This window comes from Myxocyprinus asiaticus, chromosome 29 (assembly GCF_019703515.2).
Source record: "Myxocyprinus asiaticus isolate MX2 ecotype Aquarium Trade chromosome 29, UBuf_Myxa_2, whole genome shotgun sequence".
NCBI classification, from domain to species: domain Eukaryota; kingdom Metazoa; phylum Chordata; class Actinopteri; order Cypriniformes; family Catostomidae; genus Myxocyprinus; species Myxocyprinus asiaticus.
The window spans coordinates 14,572,151-14,591,191 of NC_059372.1; the positions used below are offsets into that span (position 1 = coordinate 14,572,151).

General features: G+C 38.1%; 1 protein-coding gene across 1 annotated transcript in view; it reads left to right on the forward strand.

Moving 5' to 3' along the window:
• Positions 1 to 19,041, forward strand: part of LOC127419895 (plexin-A2-like) — a 318,335-nt gene that overhangs the window by 272,521 nt on the left and 26,773 nt on the right. The window contains exons 23-26 of the mRNA XM_051661704.1: positions 1,581 to 1,647; positions 2,808 to 2,954; positions 3,700 to 3,859; positions 8,196 to 8,299. Coding sequence (XP_051517664.1) covers positions 1,581 to 1,647; positions 2,808 to 2,954; positions 3,700 to 3,859; positions 8,196 to 8,299 — 478 coding nt within the window. The remainder of the gene's footprint in view (positions 1 to 1,580; positions 1,648 to 2,807; positions 2,955 to 3,699; positions 3,860 to 8,195; positions 8,300 to 19,041) is intronic.

The following is a 19,041-nucleotide window of genomic DNA, read 5'->3' on the forward strand; positions in this document are numbered from 1 at the left end:
GACAACTCTGTGAATGTCCTTGAGTGGCCCAGCCAGAGCCCAGACTTGAACCCGATTGAACATCTCTGGAGAGATCTGAAAATGGCTGTGCACTGACGCTCCCTATCCAACCTGATGGAGCTTGAGAGCTCCTACAAAAAAGAATGGGAGAAACTGCCCAAAAATAGGTGTGCCAAGCTTGTAGCATTATAGTCAAGAGGACTTGAGGCTGTAATTGGTGCCAAAGGTGCTTCAACGAAGTATTGAGCAAAGGCTGTGAATACTTATGTACATGTGATTTTTTTTTTTGGTTATTTATTTTTAATAAATTTGCAAAGATTTCAAACAAACTTCTTTCACGTTGTCATTATGGGGTATTGTTTGTAGAATTTTGAGGAAAATAATGAATTTAATCCATTTTGGAATAAGGTTGTAACATAACAAAATGTGGAAAAAGTGAAGCGCTGTGAATACTTTCCGGATGCACTGTATGCTGGGATTAGAGTTTAGCATCTTTCAATCTTGACCTTTGTGAACAGAGCTCATCATGTCTTTACAATCAGCGCTCGCTCTCACGTGCGACCCGATGAGTGTGTGACCCACCTCATCATCTCCGACACGTGGTCACAAACACAATACACACATACATACACATGCACATACACATGACAAAGAAACACACACACACACTCTTCCACACTCTGTGTTTGCGGGCTGCCTCTGCGGTGTAATCATAGTTATTTCCACATGCATTAAGAGAGTCATTTTCTCTCTGTGCTGTTGAGTAAATTGCCGGTGTGCTACCTCGCCAGACCTATAGTGGCCAAGTGGAATGAGTGTGTAGAGGTGGGGAAGGTTGCAATGGTTCTGTGTCTCGCTAGGCAACAAATACGCTTCCGGTATTACCTCGTCCTATGATGCTTATGTGTGTTTGTATGGCCATAAATTAACATAATGCCTGTTGCCGCAAAGAGAGAGATAGAGAGAGAGAAAAGTATTTTTTTCTGGGGTGAAAGGAGAAATGTTTTGCAATGAGTCTGGGCTTTGGAGAAGAAGAAGTCAGAGGTATTGGTATTCCACAGGCACACTCAGCCGTCAGAACGAGGGAATAACCCTTTCATGTATTTTTCATGCTCGTTAACCACTCCTGTCTGGGTGCTGTTTGTTCTCTCTTTTTGCCTTCCTCTCTGTCTCCCTTATCTCTCACTATTTTCTGTTTTCCACCTGCTCTGTCTTCAACAAACCCTCAGCTCTTTCTTTTTCCCATTTTTGGGGTTGTCTGTGTTTGTATCCGTCTCTTGCCTCAATGGAAAGAAAAAAGGATAGAGACAGGGGGTGGTCACAAAAAAAAAAAAAAAAAGAAAAAGATTAATGGACAAAAAGTCTGAGGACTGGAAGGGAAGGAAACAAAGAAAGTCTTCCCTTGCTAGCGGTATCTCTCTCTCTCTCTCTCTCTCTCTCTCTCTCTCTATCTCCCCCCCCCCCCCCCCCTCAAAACCGAGCCATAATTATAAAAAAAGAGAATACTTTGGAATTCCTTGTAGCCTTGAGATAGCTGTCATTCTTTCATCTGGGATTGTGTTTGTTTGTGCGTGTTTCAGGACGGAGTCTGTAGCTGAGAAGATGCTAACCAACTGGTTTGCATTCCTGCTTCATAAGTTCCTTAAGGTAACTTGCTTATTTTTCTTCTTTTAATTAAATAGTACCTTTCATATAGTCTAGTCGCATGTAGCCAGACATTTCACTATCTGCATAAAGTCTGGTCCATTCTGCAGCTCATTCTGGCCAAGAACCACTCAATTAGACAGGAAGGAGCCGTTTGACTTGTAAAATGACAAAACACAGTTACTATTTTTGTGCTAACTCATTCAGATAATCGTGCTACATTCACTGTAAACAGGCAATACCAAAGTGCAAGTAATAAATAAGGCATGATGTACACCAGGTGTTCTTAACGGGGGGTGGGGGGGGGGGGATGCTAGGGGGCGCTGAGAGCAAATTAGTAGAGAGGGGGGTGTTAGGTTATAAATGGGGGGCGTTTATCAGTCATATTAATTAAATCTATCGTCAAGTTAGTTTGCATTAAAATGTTTATCTAGACTCCATTATACGGATATGCATTTGTACCACTGATTCTGAAGTCTAGCAATGCATCTGGAGTATCTGGTTTAGCAGCGTCAAATAGACAGACAAAGTCACAACCTGTAATGCACCTGTATGGCTCTGTACATTAGGTGGATATGGCTCAAGGGACAGAGCAGCACAAGCGCAAAGCAGGTGCGTTTTTACTCACAGACAGTCTCGAGCTCTTAAACGCGCACCTCTGATCATTGCAGCACTACAAGAAGCAGTCACATAATGGGGGGGCTGGGGAAAGGGAATGAAGTACGGGGGCGTTCATCAAAAAAAGGTTGAGAACCACTGATGTACACTAAGCAGGCCATTATCACAAAATAAATCCAGACAGGGTAATCAAAACCACCAGGCAAACCATATTAAATGGCTACTTGCCAAATAAATAAATTAAAAATTTGGAAGTGTGGATCCACTCGACACTTTACTATTTCGTAAAGCCATATTCAAAACACTGAATTTAAAAAAAAAGTTGAAGAACCATGAGTCAGGTGGCTCTTTTCAACTGTAAAATATACAACAAAACAATTTTTATCTTTTGGTTAAATTGTACTTGTTTCAAAGCAAATTATCTTTGTGGTTGTTGTTACTACGTCATATATGACACATGACAATGTAGTAAACAGTGATAATAATAATAATGTGTTTTTGGCCACATTAACACTGACAACCTCCTTCTCTATCTTTGTCTGTAGGAGTGTGCAGGTGAGCCTCTCTTCATGCTGTACTGTGCTATCAAACAACAGATGGAAAAAGGCCCTATAGACGCCATCACAGGGGAGGCACGATACTCCCTCAGCGAAGACAAACTCATCCGACAGCAGATCGACTACAAGACACTGGTCAGCTTCATATACTCACATTATCACACTAATAAACGCACAGTAGCTAATCAGTGCTCTCATGCCTATCAGTGCTATTTTTGCAACCGTGTGTGTGTGTGTGTGTGTGTGTGTGTGTAGGTGGGTTTGGGTGGTTTACGAGGACATTTGTTTAGGTTACAAACTGGTAATTACAAGGGTATTATGCTGTAAATGTGCTTTATGAAGACATTTTTAGTGTCCCCATAATTCAAATCACTTAAAAAAAAACATTCTAAATGATTTTTATTGAAAATGTAAAAATGCAGAAAGTTTTCTGTGAGGGTTAGGTTTAGGGGTAGGGTTAGGGGATAGAATCTATAGTTCGTACAATATAAAAATCTCTGTCTAAGTCTATGGAGAGTCCTCATAAGGATAGCTGCACCAACATGTGTGTGTTTGTGTTTGTGTTTGTGTGTGTGTGTGTGTGTGTGTGTGTGTGTGTGTGTGTGTGTGTGTGTGTGTGTGTTTGAAAGCAGACAGTCTGGCCTAGGGAGGCTAGTGTTCATTTGTCTCAAATACCCTGCTACCCTGCTAAGGCTGAGATTGGGGTCCTGCAGAGGGTGTGAAATTAGATTTCTCTAGCCAGGAAATGGCCTTTTCCAGAGCCCTGCTCTACACCTATAGCAATAGCTTTACCAACCACAGCCCAGCTTCATCAGCTGTCCCCTGAATTAGCCTTCATCATCTTCATCATCCTCAGTCACTCTCTTCCTCTCTCCTCCAGATCTTAAACTGTGTCAACCCAGAGAACGAGAACAGCCCAGAGATCCCAGTGAAGGTTCTGAACTGTGACACCATCACACAAGTCAAGGAGAAGATTCTAGATGCTGTGTATAAGAACATGCCCTATTCACAGAGGCCCAAAGCTGTGGACATGGATCTGGGTGAGTCACACATACACATACTTAAACACTATGGGGCGAATTCACTGAACGGTTGCACCACTTTTGTGCATGGTATTTTAGCACAAAAACCTGCTTTCACTAACCAACTGCAATTAAGTATAACTAGCCACAATCAGCATTAAAATAGCACTGCTTCTTGAGCACTTTAATTAAAGGAATAGTTCACCCAAAAATGAAAATGCTCATAATTTACTCACACTCATGCCATTCCTGATATGTATGACTTTCTTTTTTCTGCTGAACACAAACAAAGATTTTTAGAAGAATATTTCAGTTCTGTAGGTCCTCACAATGCAAGTGAATGGGTACCAAAAAAATGAAGCTTCAAAAAGCACATAAAGGCAGCATAAACGTAATGCATGAGACTCCAGTGGTAAATCTATAGCTTCAGAATAGAGGTCTGCAACCCGACCCGGGCCCAACGGGACCCAAGAACCCAACGGGTTTCTGGCCGGGTTTGGGTCAGTTTTTCAAGTAGGGCTTCAGGTTCGGGTCGGGTTTGGGTTTGTATGAATGAAAAAATAAACTGGCTTACCAAAGTTGTTTTGCGCATGCGCTCTCACTCACAGACACACACGAACGGACGAGTTAGGGGCCATTCACACCAAACGTGTTTTTGCACGCGTCTGTTCTGTTTTCCCATTGTTTTCCTATGTAAGCACATGCTGGATGAATGTCTTTGACTTTTGTACCACATCTCGCTTTTTCTTCAGTGTCTCGCGCAGGACCGGCACATTTTAAATACCATGTCAAGTTAAAAAGAACTTCAAATTGTCAAAAACAAATTGTTCCACACCTATCATATCACTTCTGAAGTTATGGATTTAACCACTGGAGTTGCATGGATTAATTTTATGCTGCCTTTATGTGCTTTTTGGAGCTTCAAAATCTTGCATTTTATGGACCTACAGAGCTTAAATATTTTTCTACAAACCTTGGTTTGTGAAATTAGGCTCGTTATAGATTGCGCTTTATTCACAAACTCTCTTCTGTTTGTGCAATAAACATTCTGCTATTACTGCCTGAGGAAATCAGATGGTAAACTGAATTTTATTTAAAAGAGATATTTGTGTACATTTTCTATCGATCATGGAAGTAATAATTTATCAAACTATGATGAAATGATGGAGAACAGCATTATAACCTGGTATATGTCCAGATGCGTGGTGTAGTCAAGCATACTTTCGGCATGTATAAGAGATGATTGAAGTGTCAGGATCATAGTAGTGGGGTGATGCTGTACGGTCTGGCACAGTGTTCCAGATTACGGTTGTCTACTGCATCCTTCGCTAAACAATGAACAGAATCGATCCAAAATATCACAATAGCACCGTGCAAATCACATTCAGCACAGATTTTGTGGGTGCGCTTGCGTCGTTGCCTGATCTGCGTAATTCCTTTAGTAAATCAGGCGCTAAACCAGCGCAGCCATTACATGCAAATAAACAGCACTTTTACTGGTCGCAATTCATTCTTAGTGAATTCCCCTTTATAAATGTCTTTATTCATTGTAGAATGTATTGATTAGGTTATACAGTATGCACTGGGATTTTTCATTTAAAGACAACATGAAATGGGATTTGTAACATATTTAACTTCATTAAACTTTTCTGAGTGAAACCGAATATTCAGGGTGACAAAATGTAGGATGAAACTTGAGTTTATTTATTTATCAGGATTTGACTGGATTATGAAATGTAAGGCTAAGGCAATCATTTCTATAACTATTGCTAATACCTATGGTTAGGGATTTAAACAAACCCTTAACCCTAAGTATTAAACATGAGCACATTTTTCATCTTGCACGATTTGTGCTTCGGACATAAATGATATCTCAAATAATTTGGCTTGTTGAGGAGAGGTGTGTAATCATGAAACACACACACACACACACACAAAAAGAAAAATTATACAGTTGTGCTCAAAAGTTTGCATACCCTTGGAGAATTGGTAATATATGTACCATTTTTAAAGAAAACATGAGTGAACAGGCAAAACACATTTATTTTATTTCTTATGGGATTCATATTCAACTGTAGGTTATAACAGAATGGCACAATCATAAAACAAAACATGGCAACAAAGAAAAAAATGAAATGACCCCTGTTCAAAAGTCTGCACACCCTTAGTTCTTAATACTGTGTATTGTCCCCTTTAGCATCAATGACAGCGTGTAGTCTTTTGTAATAGTTGTCTATGAGGCCCCAAATTCTTGCAGGTGGTGTAGCTGCCCATTCGTCTTGGCAAAATGCCTCCAGGTCATGCAAAGTCTTTGGTTGTCTTGCATGAACCGCACATTTGAGATCTCCCCAGAGTGGCTCGATGATATTAAGGTCAGGAGACTGTTATGGCCACTCCAGAACCTTCACCTTTTTCTGCTGTAACCACTGGAGGGTCAACTTGGCCTTGTGCTTAGGGTCATTGTCGTGCTGGAAAGTCCAAGAGTGTCCCATGCGCAGCTTTCATGCTGAAGAATGCAAATTGTCTGCCAGTATTTTCTGATAACATGCTGCATTAACATGCTGCATTAACATGCTGCAAAATTGATCTAGCCATCAATTTTCACAAGATTCCCCATGCCTTTAGAGCTCACACACCACCAAAACATCAGTGAGCCACCACCATGCTTCACAGTGGGGATGGTATTCTTTTCACTATAGACCTTGTTGACCCCTCTCCAAACATAGCACTTATGGTTGTGACCATAAAGCTCTATTTTGGTCTCATCACTCCAAATTACAGTGTGCCAGAAGCTGTGAGGCGTGTCAAGGTGTTGTCGGGCATATTGTAACCGAGGGTTTTTTGTGGCATTGGCACAGTAAAGGCTTCTTTCTGGAAACTCGACCATGCAGCTCATTTTTGTTCAAGCATCATTGTATTGTGCTCCTTTAAACAACCACACCGTCTTTTTCCAGAGCAGCCTGTATTTCTCCTGAGGTTACCTGTGGGTTTTTCTTTGTATCCCGAACAATTCTTCTGGCAGTTGTGGCTGAAATCTTTCTTGGTCTACCTGACCTTGGCTTGGTATCAAGAGATCCCCGAATTTTCCACTTCTTAATAAGTGATTGAACAGTACTGACTGGCATTTTCAACACCTTGGATATCTTTTTTATATCCTTTTCCATCTTTATAAAGTTCCGTTACCTTGTTACACAGGTCTTTTGACAGTTCTTTTCTGCTCCCCATGGCTCAGTATCTAGCCTGCTCAGTGCATCCACGTGAGAGCTAACAAACTCATTGACTATTTATACAAAAAGCCAAAAGCCAAAGGTGTGGGAAATTAAGATTTTAATTGCCATTTAAACCTGTGTGTGTGTCACCTTGTGTGTCTGTAACAAGGCCAAACATTCAAGGGTATGTAAACTTTTGATCAGGGCCATTTGGGTGATTTGATAATTATGATTTAAAAAGGAGCCAAACAACTATGTGATAATAAATGGCTTCATATGATCACTATCCTTAAATAAAAGACAGTTTTTTTGCATGATCAGTCATATTTTCAAAATCAATGCCAAAATTTCACAATTTCTGCCAGGGTATTTTTTGAGCACAACTGTATATATATATATATATATATCTATCTATATATATATATATATATATATATATATATATATATATATATATATATATATATATCAGAAACTTACATTGAAGGAGGGACCTGAACATTTATCAAGAAAGTAAATAGTGTCAGTTTTAATTTCATGTTGTCTTTATGGCATTAAAGTGATAGAAATGTACAGTATTTTTGTGTGTGCGAGCAGGTGTGTGTGTGACACAGGTAAAAGCTAACAGACGGCACTGACAGACTGACTCCACATATCTTTCTGGCACACAAACGCACACACACACACACACACACACACACACACACACACATACACACACGCTCACGCACACACTCACTGCACAAAAGCCCCCTGTCAGCGGTGCAAATCATCCTTCCAGCACCTTGGCCAAAGCAATCTCCTCTATGATGATGTTCTGTCTCAGTAGCTTTGGCAGTGCTTTGTGTGTTGGTGTGTATTTGTGTGTGTTAGGGGTAGGTTTGCAGGCATCATCTGTGCATTTGGCAACCACATAAACTAATAAACCCCATTCAACAGAGGAGAAAATCAATGATCACTCTCTCTGTGACTGTCTATATGCTATCATCTCTCTCTTTAACATTTAATTATACCCTACCGTGCATGCACACACATATCCAACCCATTTGAAAAGACACATTCGGTGCATTGGATCAAATTAATGGGCTTTGAGCTGGGGGCGTTTCAGTGTGTGTGTTTTAATGGCAAATGTTTGATTTTTTTAGAGTGGCGACAGGGACGTATGGCCCGGGTAGTCTTACAGGATGAAGACATCACTACGAAGATTGAAAATGATTGGAAGAGACTCAATACTCTCATGCATTATCAGGTACAAAAGAGAACACATACACTCAAACATAATGTCACGGTGCCCTCTTCTGTCTAAGCAAGTAGACAGAAAGAGGACATATCATGGATATTTTTTTTATTTTTTATTTTTATTTTGTTGCTCTTTTCATATAAAAGAGTTTGATTTTCTATGTAGACTCACTCTAACGTTCACAATGCAAATCTCCCTCCCCAGTCCATTGAAACTAAAGCTGCAAAAACAGGATATCTGGAATTTGTCTTGGTTTTTAAGTCACAAAAATTATCATATTAATGCTGCATTTATGTCAGTATATAGCAACTTGGCCAGCCCTGATAAAGCCTGTATGCAGAGATAAGCCAATCATAACAAATACACATAGAAGTCTTAAAGGTACAGTAGCATAAACAGGCTGTTTAATAAAGGACAAAGAGAGGGTGGAAAATGGTCATGTAAAAGAAAAAAAAAAGAAACAATTTGGTGCCAGAAACCCAATTTACATTGTAAGTATACTTTAAATAACATTTAAAAAATACAATAAAGTAGAATATAGACCATTTAAAGCATCAGCAAATTATGAAAAAAAAAATAAATAAATAAATATTATATATTTATATATAATAAATAATAAATATAATTGGACATAAGTACAATTTACTGTTAATTAACGACATGTACAAACTGTGTAACTGTTTTGTGCAACTGTATGTATATATGCATTATTATAGTTATAGTAACATGTAATATGTGACACTGTCAAATAAAGTGTTACCCAATTATATCAATAAGTGTTTTAAAAAGTAAAAAAATAAAAAATAATAATAATACAAAATGCGTGGAAGGATAAAACAGCACAAAAGGAAAATATGTGCAACAATTAAGATTGTTTGGCTCCAGGAGACAGGGAACAGATCTCTGCTGTCCCACAGCTCTGTCTGACTCACACCAAACTGGACAGTATAATAAAATTAAGCTGAGCTGGGAAACTTACATTTTTAAGTGTGTAGCTGGGAAAGCTGCTTGTGCTTATTTACAGTAGGTGGTGTGTGTGTGTGTGTGTGTGAGAGTTTGTCCTGTACCTTCAGTGTATTAATTACAGCCTTTACCTTGTCTTTACTTCAAACACCACAGAGACAGTCAAAGCAGATCCCAGATACGAGCAGCTATTACAGGAGAGGGAGAGTACAACATATTTGATGTCTAGAGTAGATGCCACAGGGCAAACAAACACACATATTCTCATAATTACTCTTGTAAGAGCACATCATATGTGCTGCCATGTTGTGTGATGCGAAGACGAGACAGACATAAAAAGAAGGAAAGAGAGAGACACACAAAAAACACTTAGTCCCACTGTCACTTAAATTCTTCACACTCCTTACAAAAATTGGGCCCACCCAAATTAGACCAAGGCCCACCCAGAATATTAGAGATTATTCTTTGACTTCAAATATATATTTATAAAATTGTTTAAAAATGCATAAATTCTGATTTCTGAAAGTGTGAAAGAACTGTTTGAATGTGCCACCTTTCTGTTGTTAAGGAAATTTTGTAAAAGATTTGAAAATTTGGCCCATCCATTTTTATTGAGGCCCACCCAAAAGTAATTTCCTGGCTACGCCCTTGCATGGTAACCATAGTTTCCGACAAAATACCATAGTTACTGCAGTTATTGTTACTACCTAGTGTGGTAACTATTAACCATCACTGTCATCAAAACAGAAATTAAAAAGACAAAGTTTAGAAGCTTCTTACACTGTTTTAAAGGTGTACTCAGTTATTTTTTCCTCATTAAAATGTTTTACTCCAGAATAAATTAATTGTAATTTTAAAATATTTGTATAAAATCATAACCACTCACATAAGACTCCATTCATATCAGTAACCACCCTGTTATTAGACACTTTCACTCATGGATTAAAGTAATCATGGCTGACTGTGAATACTAAATTTCTACAATGGCATCTAAAATGGAAAACTATTGATTTTAAATGGTGCTGCATTCAAACCACTAGGTGTCAGTGTAAGTTCAAGATGAAACAAACAAAAAAGTTACTGAGTGCACCTTTAAGTAGATACCGTATTCATTTATTCTGGTTTTACAGTAGTACTAATAATTTAAGTACTTTGGCAGAAAATAATGTTTTCATGTTACATTTTTTGTAAGGGTCAGATTTATTTCTTCACTAAACCCTACAGACACATCACTGTGTAAAATATCCTAAAAAAAAAATCCTGAGGAGTCTTACTTATGTAACTGTACACTAACTATAAGCCATACTAACTCTGACTCATTTAACAAAACCAGGGAAATATGCATAGAGATTTAAGGGAGGAAGAAGAGAGAAAATGAGACAAAGAGAATAGTAAACCACAAGCAGGAGACTCTAGACGACACTGCATTAAAACACATCACTTCTGAGTCCTCCACACAAGCACCCTCACCTCTCTCCTCCTGAAATACTATGGATATGCTAATTTCAGCCATTCCTCAATAGAATAACAGAGTATTTAAAGATTACAGACTGTATAATCAACAACTTTGTCCTTCTAGTGAGTCAGACTGTGGCTTCATAAAGCCCTGGTCACCATGCTATTCACTGATTGCTTTTGATTGCACAGGCTGATTAGCATACTAGCTGTGAAAAGTTTCCATCAGTCAGATTTCTGTACTTTCCTACCTCTCTTTCTCACTCATCCACTCTTAAAATCAGTAAGCCTCTTGACCTTGCATAGGTTGAATACCATTACAGAGTACAGACTAGTGGTGTGTCCTTGAGGAGCCATTGTACTTCTTACATTTCCAATTGAAATGCTTTGAGCAGCATTATAGATAACTACTATATCAAACAGATCCAATGTTAATTTATGAGTGCACATGCTTTATATCTCGTTGGGAGTGTCATGGTAGAATCGCAACTCGAACTGATGCACTTAGTGTTTTAGAGCAAAATAATTTAAAGAGATGTGCAAAACTATATATTTTCAAAACCGACTGGTTAGGGGGTTGTTGTCTACATGCCTGCAAACTAGTCGCCTTTCGGCAAAAGTCGACGTTTTGAATCCAAAATAGGGCATTCACGTGATTCGCGCAAATCCGATTAGTTTATTTATTTATTTATTTTTCTCAGGTGTGGGGTTGGGTTGGGGGTGTCAGTAAGTAGCCTATACATGCATGTGAATGATTTGGTAAATTTCAGTGTTAGGTGAACAAGCATTTTTTCTGCCGATCGCGTCCGTGATAAGAGCAGCACAAGCATAGGTGGACACGTACATATCACCGCCTCTGTGTTTGACTGACACGGTGTGTCTTTGAAGGGCAACAAGCTCTAATAATCGCGTATCCAAACCAGGCGGAAGGTATCCTTACTGTTGCAGTGTATGGTGCAAAACAGATTTTCTAACTGTATTTGTCTCTTTAAATACTCCACAGAATTTGTTGATACAGAACATGAGTTTAAAATGTGGTAAAATTTCCACAATGTTTTGCTATTAGTAACACACAAACTTGCTTTATGAAGTCTATTTAAATATCCGTTTTGTCCTTTACTGTCAGTTGTTGATAAAAAAACAAATAAAAAAAACATTAATATCAATCAAAAATAGCGCAGAACCCACAAAGAAACTCTGACATGCATAGAACGGGGGCAGCAGGTGCGCAAGTTAAATAAAACAAAAATTAAAATCTCATCATAACCTCACAATAACAATAATAATGTGTTGTTACATGTGAGCTTTCTTTGTAAATCATGGGCATATTAAAGAAAATTAAGCGGAGGTGCTTTTAAGAGCGCGCGCTACAGCAGATTGGGGGCGGATTCCAATCGCAAGTGATCCTCCCTATACGCTATACTCACTCCGAACTGCAGAACCCTTGAAGTGGGTACTCTGAAGGAAACATGGCATTACTGTATGAATGTACCCTTCGCTAACAGTCTTGTGGAAGGGCCCTCCGAGAAAAGATTCATTTTCTCACTTTCATTTTAAACGAGCTTTCGAGTGGCATCCACTACCGCAGGAGTGCCCTTCAAGGAAGCAAAAAATGCAGTTTTGAATTTGCCCTGGAACATCGAAGTGCCGTTAACTCAGATGAGTAACAGGTCAGATAAAAAGTCCACTACATGTATTGTGTTGTAAGTTCATCAAAAGGATAATACTCGATTGCTAACGCATTTCCTACATCGCATACCACTAATGTAGACAGATTTATTAATTATAATGGGAGTGGTCTTGTCGCTTTCAGTGATATAAATTAAATTAGTCTTTTATAGAATATTGACATAAACTGAAGGAGCTGTCAGGTTCAGCCAAAGCCAGATTGGTTTTGTTGAAACTAATAAGCCATTAGACTAATCACTTTCAGAAAAATACCATTAGGCTACCACAGTACCGCAGCTCCCTATACGCGTATTATGCAGTCGGGCACCAACTCCCTAGGGGGGCACCATCATACCCTAGAGGGGCACCAGAAACTCCACCGGCTGCCCTTACTTGCATGTTATACGTTATTGAAGGACCCGGTAGTATTCGCGGAACACAGTCGATCGTCTCACGCTCACACTTTCTCATCGCACCTTTGCACTGTGAACCACGTTACCAGGGTAATGCCATGGTATTGAATGATTGATCATGTTCATATTTCATGATACTGTCATGGTACTCCAAGGTTCTTTAAAAAATACCATGGTTTTACTATGACACATGTCATAAACATGGGGTTATCACAGACCATGTCTGAAAATAAATAAATATATAAGTGTATTACCATGGTGCTTTTTGTGAGAAATATAACAGAATAGGCTATTATTTGTGATAAAGGAAAAATGGAAAACTATATGTACCATATATGCAAGAAAATTAGTTAAATATTTATAATAACTACTCATTAAAAAAAAAAAAAAAGAAAATTAATCAGTGCCCTTTTTTATCCTTCCGCCCCTGTCCCTGCTAAGGTCTGTGCAAGTCACTGCTCTCGTCTATGGTTTCTTTTATCCTCTTAGGATACGAGGAAAAGATGCAAGGGTAGAAAAGGGGATGGAGGAATCTAAGTGAAATGTATTTGTAAAATGAAATGTTCCGCTCATTCAAGCTGCATTAGCCTACCTCAGAGCGCTTGCCATTATGTTGTTCAAATTTCATTAATTGATATATTAAGAATACAGTTGAAGTCAGAAATTTACATACACTTAGATTGAAGTCATTAAAACTAATCTTTTAACCCACTCCACAGATTTTATATGAGCAAACAATAGTTTTGGCAAGTCGTTTAGGACATCTACTTTGTGCATGACACAAGTAATTTTTCCAACAATTGTTTACAGACAGATTGTTCCACTTTTAATTGACTACTGTATATCACAATTTCAGTGGGTCAGATGTTTACATACACTAAGTTAACTGTGCCTTTAAGCAGCTTGGAAAATTCCAGAAAATGATGTCAAGCTTTTATGCAATTAGCCAATTAGCTTCTGATAGGCTAATTGGCTAATTGGAGTCAATTGGAGGTGTACCTGTGGATGTATTTTAAGGCCTACCTTCAAACTCAGTGCCTCTTTGCTTGACATCGTGGAAAAATAAAAATAAATCAGCCAAGACCTCAGAAAAAATGTCTGGTTCATCCTTGGGAGCAATTTCCAAACACCTTAAGGTACCACATTCATCTGTACAAACAATAGTATGCAAGAATAAACACAATGGGACCACGCAGCCATCATACCGCTCAGGAAGGAGACGCATTCTGTCTACTAGAGATGAACGTAGTTTGGTGCGAAAAGTGAAAATCAATTCCTGAACAGCACCAAAGGACCTTGTGAAGATGCTGGAGGAAACAGGTAGACAAGTATCTATATCCACAGTAAAATGAGTCCTATATCAACATAACTTGAAAGGCTGCTCAGCAAGGAAGTATCCACTGCTCCAAAACTGCCATAAAAAAGCCAGACTACAGTTTGCAAGTGCACATGGGGACAAAGATCTTACTTTTTGGAGAAATGGTCTGATGAAACAAAAAATGTTTGGAGGAAAAAGGGTGAGGCTTGCAAGACGAAGAACACCATCCCAACTGTGAAGCATGGGGGTGGCAGCATCATGTTGTGGGGGTGCTTTGCTGCAGGAGGGACTGGTGCACTTCACAAAATATATGGCATTATGAGGAAGGAAAATTATGTGGATAAATTGAAGCAACATCTCAAGACATCAGCCATGAAGTTAAAGCTCAGTCACAAATGGGTTTTCAAATGGACAATGACCCCAAGCATACCTCCAAAGCTGTGGCAAAATGGCTTAAGTACAACAAAGTCAAGGTATTGGAGTGGCCATCACTCCATATTGGAGAGCCTCTATATCATCAACATGATTAAAACTTGGCTGAAAACACTGTTGTATGCTGTGTACTAAATGTTTACTGCCTCCTGGTGAAAGGTTCCATGCTCTTCTGGAAGTAGAAGACCTAGTAATATATTTTCCAAAATGGCTACCTTCACACTGTGATGCACTCATCTAATGTGAAATTTTTGCTGATTTTGATAAAGTAAAATGAAAAATAAGGATTATATTTTTACTGATATTTCAAAATGAGTTTTTATTGAATTGAAGTATCATGTACACACTTTAAATTGTATTATTTTATAGACAAATCATGTTGAAAATGTGTGTATCAAATGATACAACAGGCTTTTGAGGTATATCTCTCAATCATAATTCCATTCCATTCATGTCCACCACAATAAAAAAGCTTTTAAAATACTGACATATAATTTTTAAAGATATATTTGAAGTGTGATTTATTTTACATATGCAGCTTGCTCTGTCATTATATAGATCTTGTGGTTTTTGTACATACAGTATCTCATGGTTTGTTATCATAATGTTATCTTACTATAAAAAAAGGTTTTACAATGTAACTTTTTTTCAAACATCAATACAGTGTTTGGTGTATAAAAACATGATAATTGATTTTAAAAAAAAATCATATTGCATTTGAGGTGCTGAATTGTAATGTCATACATTTCTATAGAGCAAGGAGAGGAAGTTGTCATGGCCAGACTCTGAAACATTTGGCATCCCTGAAAAGCCCAGGGTGTACTCTTAAGATACACAAACTATACACTATTCATTGCTATAACTGCATGTTTGCCCTACATTACAAAAAATAACTTGGCTTTGGTGGTTGGGAAAAATAAGATTTTGTGTGGTACAAAAGTACTGATTTAACAAGATACATAAAGTTTGTCGAGACAAAATATAATGTTGGTTTGACAAAACCTTGTCTTAAAGTTTTAAATAGGGTTTAAATAGGGTATAGTGATGATCATTTCTGAATGGAACGCTGATGAGTTAGAAAAGATGTGGCAGCGCAAGCCAGAACTGCCTGAACTCTTTGCTGAGTTTCACCAAAAACTCATGCATAGATGCTGTAAGAGCCTATTTTTAAAAATTCTTCAATATTTAAAGTGTTTGAAAAAGTTAAAATATTTCATAAAGTATTATTGTCACTTTAAATATACACTGGTGGCCAAAAGTTTGGAATAATGTACAGATTTTGCTCTTATGGAAAGAAATTGGTACTTTTATTCACCAAAGTGGCATTTAACTGATCACAATGTATTGTCAGGACATTAATAATGTGAAAAATTACTATACAATTTGAAAAAAACTACTTCAAAGTGTTCTCATTAAAAAATCCTCCGAGTGCAGCAATGACAGCTTTGCAGATCCTTGGCATTCTAGCTGTCAGTTTGTCCAGATACTCAGGTGACATTTCACCCCACACTTCCTGTAGCACTTGCCATAGATGTGGCTGTCTTGTCGGACACATTTCACGCACCTTACGGTCCAGCTGATCCCACAAAACTCAATGGGGTTAAGATCGATAACACTCTTTTCCAATTATCTGTTATCTGTCCAATGTTTGTGTTTCTTTGCCCACTCTAACCTTTTCTTTTTGTTTTTCTGTTTCAAAAGTGGCTTTTTCTTTGCCATTCTTCCCATAAGGCCTGCACCCCTGAGTCTTCTCTTTAGTGTTGTACATGAAACTGGTGTTGAGCAGGTAGAATTCACTGAAGCTGTCAGCTGAGGACATGTGAGGCGTCTATTTCTCAAACTAGAGGCTCTGATGTACTTATCCTCTTGTTTAGTTGAACGTCTGGCATTCCACATCTCTTTCTGTCCTTGTTAGAGCCAGTTGTCCTTTGAAGACTGTAGTGTACAGCTTTATATGAAATCTTCAGTTTTTTGGCAATTTCAAACATTGTATAGCCTTCATTCCTCAAAACAATGATTGACTGATGGGGGTCTAGAGAAAGCTGTTTCTTTTTTGCCATTTTTGACCTAATATTGACCGTAAGACATGCCAGTCTATTGCATACTGTGGCAACTCAAAAACAAACACAAAAGCAATGTTAAGCTTCATTTAACGAAACAAATAGCTTTCAACTGTGTTTGATTTAATGGCAAGTGATTTTCTAGTACCAAATTAGCAATTTAGCATGATTACTCAAGGATAAGTTGTTGGGGGGGCCTGGGTAGCTCAGTGGTAAAATACGCTGGCTACCACCCCTGGAGCTCGCTAGTTCGCTAGCTCGAATCCCAGGGCGTGCTGAGTGACTCCAGCCAGGTCTCCCAAGCAACCAAATTGGCCCGGTTGCTAGGGAGGGTAGAGTCACATGGGGTAACCTCCTCGTAGTCGCTATAATGTGGTTTGCTCTCGGTGGGGCGCATGGTGAATTGAGCGTGGTTGCCGTGGTGGATGGAATGACTGTCTCAGACGCAGAGGCAACTGGGATTCGTCCTCCGCCACCCGGACTGAGGCGAATCACTACACCACCACAAGGACTTAGAGCGCATTGGGAATTGGGTATTCCAAATTGGGAGAAAAAGGGAAACCCCCCCCCCCCCAAAAAAAAAGAAAAAAAAAAAAGGATAAGTTGTTGGAGTGATGGCTGCTGGAAATGGGGCCTGTCTAGATTTGATCAAAAATGACTTTTTTCAAATAGTGATGGTGCTGTTTTTCACATCAGTAATGTCCTGACTATACTTTGTGATCAGTTGAATGCCCCTTCGGTGAATTAAAGTACCAATTTCCTTCCAAAACAGTACATTTCTGTTCATTATTCCAAACTTTTGGCCACCAGAGTATGCACGTTTACACATTTTGTTACAGGCTTGTTTTGTTTTTTTAATTTTTAATTTAAAATTTTTTTATGCATAATTTATAGTATTTACATTGAGTTTACATTGATGTGAACAAATGCTTAAATAGTACTGTCTCTTTAAGAACAATGGCTGTCTCTTTAAGAACAGTGGCTGTCCAGCGAACAGTTAAGCACTTTCTTTACCACATCCATGTAGTGTATTTGAATTAATCTGAATGTAAATAACAGAACGGGTATTAAAAGAGACTTAAATAAATAAACAGAAATGGATTGCGTGGATCTCAGCTTTAAAAGATACTTCAATCTAAAAGATAATTGGCCCAGGGGGGCCCTAAATGAAAATTGGCCCCGGGGCCCATAATTCATAATTCGCCCCTGCGTAAAAGAACTTCAGCTGTTAAAAACACCTCTCAAGACACCTGCGTTTTGCCTTATTCTTTGCGCTACATCTTGCTTTTTTAGCACAAGAACGCATTTGGTCTGAACCAGAAATTAACAAGGGCTCAGAGCAAAAATGCCACTGAAGGTGACAAAAATTACCCCGAAATTGAAAATGTGGGGGGGAAAAATCCACTTATGATTTCTATTTCTTATTTGTAACATCGGATATATTTCTTTTTATTCTAGACCTAGTATATATGTGTCTCATGAAATTATTTGATAAGGTAAGGTAACCGCTTATTTGATTATTCAGGTTGAACATGTTTTTTGAGTAACTGATTAATTTGAAATATTTGATGTAACACAATGATGTTATATTGTCATATTTTGTATGGTTAAAAAAAAAAAAAAATATGCCTTAACAATTCATAATGGTGAAAAATGCCCCTAAAAACAACTCCAGGGGCAAATGTTGCCCCTTAATAGAAAAGTTCATTTCTGACACTAGTCTAAATAGCCTCTTTTAGAAGTGCTTTAGCCAATTGATACATAAATGCTATACATACTCAAGAAAATAATAATAATAAAATATGCTTCTCTCAAAGTCACCAGAGATTAATGCTTCAGTGTTGTTTTGCCAAAAAAATAAAAAATAAAAATCTACAATAATGGTACACTTAAAATATGTTTTTTAATATAATAGAACAACAAAGAATAACATGTATGTTGATAGATGCATGTCACAGAAATGACATTTTCATGCATTTGAAAATGTAGATTAACATATCTGGCCAGTGTGGCCAGTATATCACTGTATAACACGCTTGGCATTGATCACTACCAGGGGTTAAGCCAGCTTTTCTGTTGACAGTGCTCCAGGACTTACAATCTGACATACAGCCCTGTTTATATAACCGGTGTCAGATGACATCATGTTAATATACAGTAAGACACACAGACATAAATCATATACTGTACAGTATATAAATGTTTATGTGGGTAGTACCATGGTGCTCACGTGCTTAACATTAGGTAAAAATATGTGACAATGCATTTATTATCTATAATCTTTATTAGGATGCTTTCATTTATAAATCTAACAGTCAACATGAAACACCATTCACAACTAATGTTACCTTTGTAATGTGATGTATTTCTAAGAAATAAATGTAGGTCAGGACTTGGATTAATTCATCAGCAATTGATTCAATCGGGAAAAAAAGTGGCCGT